At 33.0% G+C, this 10,641-nt stretch overlaps 1 protein-coding gene across 1 annotated transcript; it reads left to right on the top strand.

Moving 5' to 3' along the window:
- The first annotated feature begins 364 nt into the window (after window positions 1-364).
- Window positions 365-5,926, top strand: LOC123320489. The gene is made up of 2 exons (XM_044907822.1): window positions 365-618; window positions 5,157-5,926. Exon 2 carries the CDS (start codon window positions 5,167-5,169, stop codon window positions 5,752-5,754), a length of 588 nt encoding a protein of 195 aa, XP_044763757.1. The 5' UTR covers window positions 365-618; window positions 5,157-5,166; the 3' UTR covers window positions 5,755-5,926.
- Window positions 5,927-10,641: the final 4,715 nt, after the last annotated feature.

Here is a 10,641-nt window from a genome sequence, read left to right as displayed (position 1 = left end):
TTCTGCACTTATTCAGGTTAATCGAAAAATTTTTACTAAGCGAATTCTATTACTTTGAGATTAGGTTGAGTGATTTTTAAGTAAACTATTTTTAGACTATTATTAAGATTATTCTTGTTAGAAATTATTTAGTATCATGAATATTGGAAATCAGTTATTATTCCTTTCATTTCTATCAGATTCATTGAAATTATGTTGATAATGAAGAAAGTAAAGGAGTATTTAACGAGGAAAATCTACCATGAAAAATGTGGAGTCCTGCCCTGAAACCCCTCTTCTAGCCGGCAAATCAAATAAAGATAAAAATACACCGGTTCTTCCCCCCCTCCACAACACGGAGTCCCCCTCAAAGAGTCGTTCATAAACTGAATTTGAAAAGGAGAACCGGCATTAAACTTCAAGAGCTCTAGGAGCTACAGGGTGTCCTACATCACTTGCTATCGCAACAAATGAAGTTTCTTCAGATAAATTGACGAAGTTACACCAAGTGAATATTAACTGTTAATCGATACATTGTAATGTGATTTTCGGTCCCGTTTGGATTCCTCTGAAACTGAATAAGTTTCCAACATCCGGTTGATTCAAAGACTCCTTCGTCTGCATTGGAGAATAAAAACGGTAAGTCAGCTTAACGATTTTTCCTCTAGTAAGAACTAAATTAACATGTACCTTTCACAACAGTTCCATTTTATTGATCAACATTAGTGAATTCAACCATTTGAAATGACTCACTCATATTTCCTCGAATTATGCTATGGATTTTCTGCAAAAGTTGAACTTTGGCCACAATCCAACACTTTCCAGCTTGAATTATTCGAAAGATACCGAAAATTTCGTCTATTTGCATAGTGAAATTAAGAAACAGAAGAACATGTCGTTAACACTCATTTATAGATTAGATTCGCATTGTTAATTCGAAAGTAATTACTTTGCGATGGAAACAATGTGAACACGTTCCGAACAAATCGAAAAAATTCAACTCCATCGTTAAGATATGAGGAAAATTTAAAAATAATTATCTTAGACCATAGCTGGTTTTTCACACATATGCAGTGTTGTACAATCAATTTTTTGGACATTAAGATGATCGTTGTAGATGGTTGAGCAGAAAATTATAATTTGTTTGTTGAATAACTCGAGAACAATGCATAGTTTTTGCTCTTGGATATTAATTAGAGACCTGTTATTGTCATTTTTGTGAACTTTTTTTTATTTGAATAGATGCGACATAATTTGCAAGAAAGTAATGAGATTTTAAAGCCGATCAGTATGGGTATCGTATTATAGATGAAAATAAACCCAAGATAATTTTCACTTAACATTTTGACACTAGAAACAACTATTTTAGTTCTGTTTCGATTGTTTAATTTAGAGTTCAGAGGAATAAAAACAAACCTTTCCTTTTTTACTCGTCATATCATCATGAAATCAAAAATTATTCAGGGTAGTTCCCAGATATTCTATTCTTACTTGTAGAACTGAAACCAGTTCAACCTATAATTTGAATGAGTACTAAGACTACTAAGTAGAACTAAGTAGTTATGAGTTGAAATTATTTTACATTCTCATCACTGTACACAAAACGTTTTTTCAAAACTAAAATTTCTCTTTTCCAAATTGGTCAATTGAAGCCAATAACTGGTTGTAGGGGGTTTGCCAATTTTTGCCTAAACTCATTATTCTCTCTAGTTTTTCATAAAAAAAAAACACGCTCAATTTATGGACTACCTTTTTGATTATTAATCATTCTAATTTTTTCAAAATCTATTTGTCGGACACTTTGAAAGTTCATAGAGGATTGGTTGAATGTTTTTTCCACAAATTTTAGTAGAAATAATGGTAAGAAAAATTTCAACCCCTCAAAATATCAATTTGAAACCGAAAATTTCAATAATGAATAAGTTTCGACATTTCTGAAGTAAAACTCCTCTAGGAAAATTTAAATATGGTTCAGTAAGTCAAGTGACAAGACTAAATTTTTATTTCGACACTAATTTTAAATTACCCACTATTTGAAATAGAAATAAATCATCATAGCCCAAAAAAAAAATTATATTTATATATTCTTTTGATAAAGAGTATAACAATTTTGAACATCAAACAATAATTATAACATGTGTATGAGATACAGTTTTAGCAGAGGTTTTCGTAAAGGGGTACCATACAATTTGGCGTATGATGCAAGAGCTTAGGGAAAAATACCAGTAAAAAATCTTTTTCTCCCCTTGAGTGAAGTGGATTGTAAGAAATTGAACTGTTTACGAAATTATCTGAAATATTTGATATTGAAGGATTTCTCGCACTGGAACAATTGATCCTTCCCTGGAAGATAAAGAAAATAGTGGTAGTCTCCTCCAAGTTGCTAGAAAATTTCATCTGAAATAGAAAAAAATCAGATATTTATTCAAACATATTGATACAAGAACTATTAACATGAATACTTACTACAATATAAATATAAATAAAGATATTCATTCAAACATATTGATACAAGACCTGTTAACGTGAATACTGCAACACAAAAATTAAATCAGACAATTTTTTTTATTGCCTATTTTAGGTTTTAAAACTGAATTCAAATTACTATCCACGCCTGAAATCCTTCGGGGTAGCTTCGGTTTTCTCAAAATTATTCAAATATTCAACCGTCTATTCGTAATCTACATATACAGATTGTTCATGACTTCCATAATTGGAATAATGGATGTCTTCCCCCTGTAATCTGAGGCTCCACGATTGTTAATAATCAACAAAAATCGTACTCCCATAATATCGAATTTTCAAGCCGTAATAGGAATATAAACCACCTTGCAAGCCTACAATTTTAGGCCGTATAACCAAACCGAAGGCCACGCACGTATAAAAAGAGTTAGATTAGATTAAAAGACCGGCTTCGATGTTCATCACGCTGAAGACATGCAGCCATCACGTGCACATCGGCTGGATTTCGTTTTGACGGCCCGTCACACTCATCAGGACGGTTTTTATCGGTGATCTCTTCTCCTGACCTCTAGCCGTACCGATAATGAACTGTAACAAATAAATTAAGATGCAATTATGTTGCGAAACGATAAATTTCGTACGTGAGCGCCGAGATGATTTTGGCAAAAATACGTAAATGCAGTTTGAACCTATGACCTTGTTGGTTTATTCCATGTAAAAACGCTGCAAAACTCACAAATAAATTCTTCTCGAATATCAGTATTTTTCTGCTTCTATAATCAATTTTAAACAATAAAAATCAGTCAACTTAAATTTCTCAATTTACAACCCCTCAATACTGGTTTGGAAGGCGCTTTTTTTGGATGATATATATCTATATTTTATGCAGCAGAAATCGAGACGATACCCTAGTAATACAGTAGTAGGTACTTTCCGAGCGAAGCCTTTATGGCCTATAGACATATTTCTTCTATTGATCAGTATTTTGAATACTGCAAGAAAAAATTTCTGGAGAGATTATCCTTAATCTGCTTGTTCTCAATTCAAAAGCATTATACAGGGTGTAACTAAATAACTGTAAAACATTTACGAAGGTGATCCCTCATCGAAAAAAAGATAGGATCTTTTATATAAAAATATTTCATTGCAGCATCCCTTGTTGAGATACAGCCCCTTAAAGGGGGGCACTAAAAAGTAACAAATTAAGAACAGAACAACAACACGCAATCAGTATTAATTCAATTTCAAAAATTTACAAACTGACATTTAAGGGGTTGCGTTTTCTACCCCTTACAACCATGGGGTAAACCAAATCAATTACTGGCTCAGTGTTTTTTTGGTTGTAGAAAACGATGGGTTAATAATGTAACTTTTTTGGTGCTTGTGAAAGAAATTGTTATACAAATTTTATGTACCCCTTCAGGGGGATGTATCTTAACAAGGGATGCTCCAATGAAATTTCTTTATATGAGAGATCCTATCTTTTTTTCGATGAGGAATCACCTCCGTAAATGTTTTACACTTATTTAGTTACACCCCGTATATTGTACTTTATACTGAATTATTAGTTGCACTTTTCACAAACTGAGTATTCTGTAATATTGTGAGAAAAAGAAGCTTATATTGTAATAGGAATATGGCTGTGACTCCAATCCCTACAAAAGCTCAAATTTCAAGATTTTTGATGATTCTCCCCAGTCAGTTAGTTTATTTATGTTCCTTAACTTGTGTCAAGTGCTTCTTTGTCATGGAGTGCTCTTGGGAGAGAACAATCACTGTGTCGGCACTTACCTACAAATATAATTTAATCCCATCTGGAACCTTCCTAGAAACTTATTTGAAATATCCGGCTGGTAGTATTAACTTAGGGCAGTAACGTTCAAGTACCAACTCAAGGGTGATAAATTTTTATTTCAACTTTGGATCATAAATATGAGAGTAGTATATGGAGTAGTAAAAGTCGAAATATTACGAATACTTCGTAGCTAATAATTCAATTCACGTTTCTGTGGAATAGAAAGTCTTTTGGATTTAATTTGCAATGATAGAAGTTCGATCTTGAATACACTTTACAAGTGTAAATTAGTAGATACTAGTGAATTTGAAGAGTAATTCCTTGTCAAAAAATAGTTGATTTTTGAGCAGCACTCTAAAGAACGTACCTGAAAAGCTCTTTTAAATTCCTTTCTTAGAAACCAGAGGGTATACACATATCATACAATACAAGGAAAAAAAACATGTTGCTAGTTCAATACAAATTCAATTATTTTCAAAATTTTAAGTAAAGGAGTATGATCTGCAAACGAAAACATTTTTTGATGTTGATTTCAACCAAAATTATCAAAAAAATCGACAATGTTCTCTTTGAAATCTCAAAAAAAACTGATACATAAGAACACTTATAAAAATATAATACAATTAAAATTTCTACTCAGATTGAGAGAATTTTCGTGAATTCAAAACTTCATAATATGAGGAGTATGGTTAGAAATGAATATAAGTGTCTAGCTTCAAATTCCCTAAAAATCTCACAAGATGACTCCAACTTTATTTATGTTTTTTTGTATTGTGAACACTTTATCAAGTAAACCAATACTTCAACTTCACGACGAAATTGCGTTTGAGCTTCAAGGCTAGAAAAATTGTTTTCTGAATCACTTTTCCATGTAACTCCAACAAAACAACATTTTAATTTTTGTCATTTTCTTTTCCAGATACTCCACAATGTCAACAGTAGTGTCAGAAACCATGACCGCAATGGAAGAGCTCAAAATGAGGGAAAAACCAACCTCCAGACTTGTCCGTACCTCCTCCTTAGAAAAAATCAAGGAATTCAACAATTACATCTGTTCCCAGAACTACATAATCCTTCCAGCCCTCTTGAACTGGCTAAAATCGTCCCAACCCGGCCTAGAGACCAACCTAGATGTCGCCACCGCATTTTACCGTCACCTGCTGTACAACATCCTCCTGTACAAAGTGATCGAATTCAAGATTGTCTGCAAGGGCTGCATCAGGAAGTCCAGGAAACTCTTCAACGCGCAGTTCAAACGGCTGGCAAACGGAACAGCGTCGAGGATCAAGGACACTGATTTCCTGTTCAAATCCGCCGTTTACGTCGTGGTGGTGATTGTGAATTTGGAAATTACCACCTGTTTTTACTTGTTGTTAGCTAACAGCGCACCATTAGGACTGCTCTTCTTGACCGTCTGTTGCTTATGGTCCGTTGTTTTCCTGTTCTACGAGTCAATCGCTCACTTCGAAGAACAAAGGAGGAAATGGTCGACGAAGATCAAGACGAAAGCGAACTGATTCCTCGGTACGTCGAGCAGCAGCCACCGAGCCGTCCAGATTTAAGTTCCATCGATGCGTTCGCGTCTCGAATTGACCGATTTCGGAGGAGGGCTTCCATTTCGTCGCTATATGCATCGCTCATCGATTCATTATTTATATTTCACTGCATTTTGGGGCATGTCGATTTAGTGCCATATTTTTTGTGAACGATGGTGAAAAATCGAACGTTCCTTCCGGTTCGATCGCGGTTTTTTACTACTTAAAATATGTGATATTATTTTTGGTTTTAGCTTTAAGTAAAAATGGTTGTTTTAACTGTTTGGAAATGATGTTTCAATTTTATGAAATGATTTAGAAAAGATGTTGTAAATTTTATTAATATATGTACAGACCATTTTTATACTACTTCTGCATTTTTTTCACCACCTTATCTCTTCTATATTTCTAATTATTCCATATTTCTATATTAACATCCTTAAAAGGTGAAGTTTATGCGTTGATCAATCGACGTGCGTTGTCTAAAAGGGTTGATATTTGTGAATATTCAACAAAAATATTTTTCTTCGGCAGTTCTATGGAATAGTCCAAGGCATCGTAAATATTCCTTTATTTTTTATTTTATACAAGGTGAATAGGAAATCTCAAGCAATATTTTAAGGGGTGATAAAAAACCAAAGAATAGGTACTTCTTGTCTAATGAACTCATGTCTGAACCTCTTATACAACCCTTTGAAATATTTTGAAGTGAATGAAGGTATACTTAGAGCATACACAATAATCAGTTTCCCTATATACCTAACTTCCTAACCCAATGTGTATTAACAAACTCAAATATTATTGGTATTATCTGAAGATACCAAGATTCCTTTTGATTCTTCAGAATTGCTAAAGGTGAGAAATACTTTTCTGGTTACATATATGTTATATTGTTCTTCCAGGTTTTTTTTACAAAAAAAAACTCTTGATCTGATCGTCCTTCAAGAGTATAACATCATCAAGGTCAAATAAATTTTCGAACAGTACCTCTGAATCAGAATAGCATTGTTCAGAAGTACTCTTCAGGATTTTTTATCAAGATAACCTCCTTTTATCATTTTTGATCGATAGAAATAGAAATATTGCGAGTTGTATTATTGCAAAGTTATGCAACGAAATACTGTCAACCTTGGATATGCGACAGGAACAAATCAGTTCAATAATTGGTCCTTGCATTATTTGAAGGACACATTATAAAAGTTATATTAGAGAATATTTATTCTCCTAAGTTTTCAAAGATGAATTTCTTGAAAAAAATTCATCCAGTGAAGTGAATCTAGGATTTACCTCTACTCTAAAATGCTGCAATTTGCCACTTTTGAAAACGAAACACATGGGATTACAGGTGAAATAAACTTTTTGCGAAAAAAGAGGAGGACAATTTTTAAGATCAAATTCACAACCATAACATTTCAACCCTTAATATTACCTACATCCTTAACCCAAAAATTTTGAATGAGAAAGAATAGAAAGAAAGGGTAAGTGATACCTCATTTGAGAGGGCTTTCTAGTATGAGTTCAGCATATTTAATTTTCCTTCATTCAATCAATTCATTTTCGAAAAATTTATATTCGAATTTTAAAAAAATTCGGGTAGCCTTTGCTACGTAAATCAATCAATCATTTATTTTGAAATGTTGATGATAAATCTACTGCACCGTTACCGCCTTCTTCTTGAAAAATAAAGAAATAATTTCAATTCCTTCTGTGAATAAATGAACCATTTTTACCTCTGTCGTTAATGAAAAAGTTAAACAATATTATTTTGATCTATTGTATGGCAGTTGACGATTATTATCGAAACTACAGAATAAAATATTGAAAATTTTATTGATTTACAGAGCATGCTGAACGAAATGACCAGTACTTCAAATTTGAATATCTCAAAAACGGATGGATCGCATGAAGAAAAAATAAATATGCCGAACACCGGATGAAAAGACTTTTCAAATGAGGGATCACTTATCTCACTTTATATTCAATATATAGGGACTGGGATTGTGACACTAAAGGTTGAAGCGATATGGTCGACAATTTAATTTTAAAAGTTGTTTCCTCGAGTCAAAAATCGACTTGTCGGTGCATTAAAAAAAAAAAGTCATCTCGTCTCAATTTCGTTTTTCAAAAGCCCAGCCTGTATATCCATACCCTAGAGGTATTGTTTGTTAAGTCACATTTTTAATTTCCTTATCGAATTCAATACAAGTGGAAAATGTTAAATGCCAATAGAAAATTGACAAAATACCTTATTGAAACTTGCGAGTACCCCAAAATTAAGCCACTTCAAGGTTTTTTCAAAGAATTTAGGGAGTTTCAAAAGACCTCTACTGAAGAGATTTGTGACTTAAATATAGTGTTATTGGTCTAATCTAGGGTGCTGATGAATTTTGAACTCTAAAGCCTTGCAGTAAGATAATTAAAAATATTTCATGACCATCGGGGTTTCGATAATCTAGCTGATATTATTTCAGGAATTTTGTTTTTTTTTTATCAATTGTCAACAGTTGAAATCTCGTGGATCAGCGTCTAAACCCTAAAGGATACTGACTTGATTCTTGAAGTGAATCGATTTACTAGATTTATCCGCATCTTTCACAGAAAATTGTTCTGTTATAAAACAATCATATATTGTTGAAATTTTCAATTTAAATTCTTGTAATAGGTACCTAACCTACTGCTTGAGTGCTGCTCAGATTTATCGCTCAGTGATAGGTGGGCAAATGAAATTTGTGTAAATTGAGTATTAACTAGAATATTATGAGAATTTCACAAAAATAAACTAGGTGCTCCAAAAATAAATCGGTTTTGAAAGCGTCTTCACGGTTGATTTGGTTATCTCGACCTATGTATTGTTATTGAGAAAAATGAACCAAATCTTCAATTTTCAAAGCGAAATAACATGGTAATCAGTCGTGATATAGGTGTGTCGAAATATTTAAGATAAAGGAGTCTTTCAGAATCCTATCAATGAAGCTTTTGGAGAACGAAATGAAAAAATTTGCAAGAAATACTTATCACTAATTATACTGTATTATGAGAAACAATTTGCAAAATATTTATGCATTGTATGTGTAAGACGAGAGAATCAAATGTACAGGATCTTTCATGAACATTGAAGGTTTATGCAGGGGTATTTGGAGTCCGAATAAGGGTTCAATAGGCCTTTGTCCGGAAATGCTTCCTTTCTAAGATACAGGGCGTTCAATGTATTCCAAATTCATAACGAATTCCTAGACATTTTCGAACCGTTTATCATTCAAAAAAATACTCGAATAGCGATAGACCGAGAAATAAATTTAATAGCATAAAGAAACTCTTCAAATTACAAGAAATGTTGGAAATGGCCACCTCCAGCTAGAAAAGAAGAGTCTCTTATCTTCTACCCATGGATTGTTGAACAAAAACATCAGGAATTTTGTTATTTATTTGGAAAACATGTATCGCCCTGTATCTTAGAAAAGAAGCATTTCGGGAAAAAAGCCTGCAAGACCTTTCTGACTTTAATAGCTCTGAGATTAAAATCCTAAATTTTTTCGCAATATGTTTATTAAACACCCTCTGCATATGTATCACATCTTCAGTTTAAATTGAGCTGATTTTAGTAAATATTCTTGTAGTTATGTCTCTCAATTTTATCCGAAAATAATTTGAATTTTCATCAACCAGGTAGATGCATTGGTTATGAAATATAATAAGCTTTATACAGGGTGATTCCGGAGGAGACCGTCAGATTTTAGGTGAAGTATACACTAGTTAAGGCAGTTTCGAAACAATGTTTGGTTTATGGTTGGGGGCCTTTAATGAGAGTCTACAGGGTGATTTGTCCGATTCGACCGATTTTTCTTTTATTCATAACTTTGGTGTGGCTTGATCAATCTTGATGAAATTTTCAGTGTAGAACAATATGATTGTCTTCTTTCAATAATTCCAACACTTTCCCAAAAATACAGGGTGGGAATTATGATAAGTTCAGATTAAGTTTGCAGGTTGAAAAAACACCCTGTACATTCCGTTTTCAAAAATTTTCTACATGCTTCAGATTCTATCATAAGTTTACATTACTGGAGCGTTTTTAATTTTTTTGGCACACATCCAGTTTTCCTAGAAAAATTTTTCAAGGATGAACAATATCGTTATTTCGCTCCAAGGCATTGAGAATATTCTGAACTAGAATGTAAACCGGTGTCGTCCAATGATACAAAGCTCTTCCTGATTTCTAAAGTAGTTCTTTCAAATTCGAAATTCATATTTAATCACTCATATTCTGATGTATAAAATCATTTAATCCAGAAAATATCTGTATACCTACCTACTTATACCAAAAAATCTACAACTTATACAGAATAAACATTCGAAACACATCATGAACGGCAAAACTAAGGAATAACACAAAATTTACATAGAATGTTCGAAATGATTTCCCCTTTTTTGAATACATATTCGAGACCTTTTTATTAAATTTCCAATTGACCTTCTAATGAGGGATTGATTTTGCTTCAAGATATTACATTCCTCGGAAATCCTTTTAACTAGGTGTTCTCTACTTCTAATTTCAACCTTATAAACTCTTGTTTTCAGATATCCCCACACAAAATAGTCTAAAGGGTTCAAATCAGGCGATCTTTGTGGCCAAGCAATAGGGCCTCCACGACCAATCCATCTGTTCGGATAATTTACATCCAGGTGATTTCTCACATTCAATGCAAAGTGAGGTGGTGCTCCGTTATGCTGAAAGTACATAGAGCGGATATGTACATTTTCCAATAAATTTGGTAAAATATTTTCCAAAAAATCTAGGTAAATTTCACCATTTAATCTTTCCGCAAAAATGTGAGGGCCAACTAATGTTCCGTCTATTGTTCCAAGCCA

This window comes from Coccinella septempunctata, chromosome 9 (genome assembly GCF_907165205.1).
Source record: "Coccinella septempunctata chromosome 9, icCocSept1.1, whole genome shotgun sequence".
Lineage (NCBI taxonomy): Eukaryota > Metazoa > Arthropoda > Insecta > Coleoptera > Coccinellidae > Coccinella > Coccinella septempunctata.
Note: the sequence above shows the minus strand (reverse complement) of the source record. Positions and strands in the feature narration are given on the sequence as shown.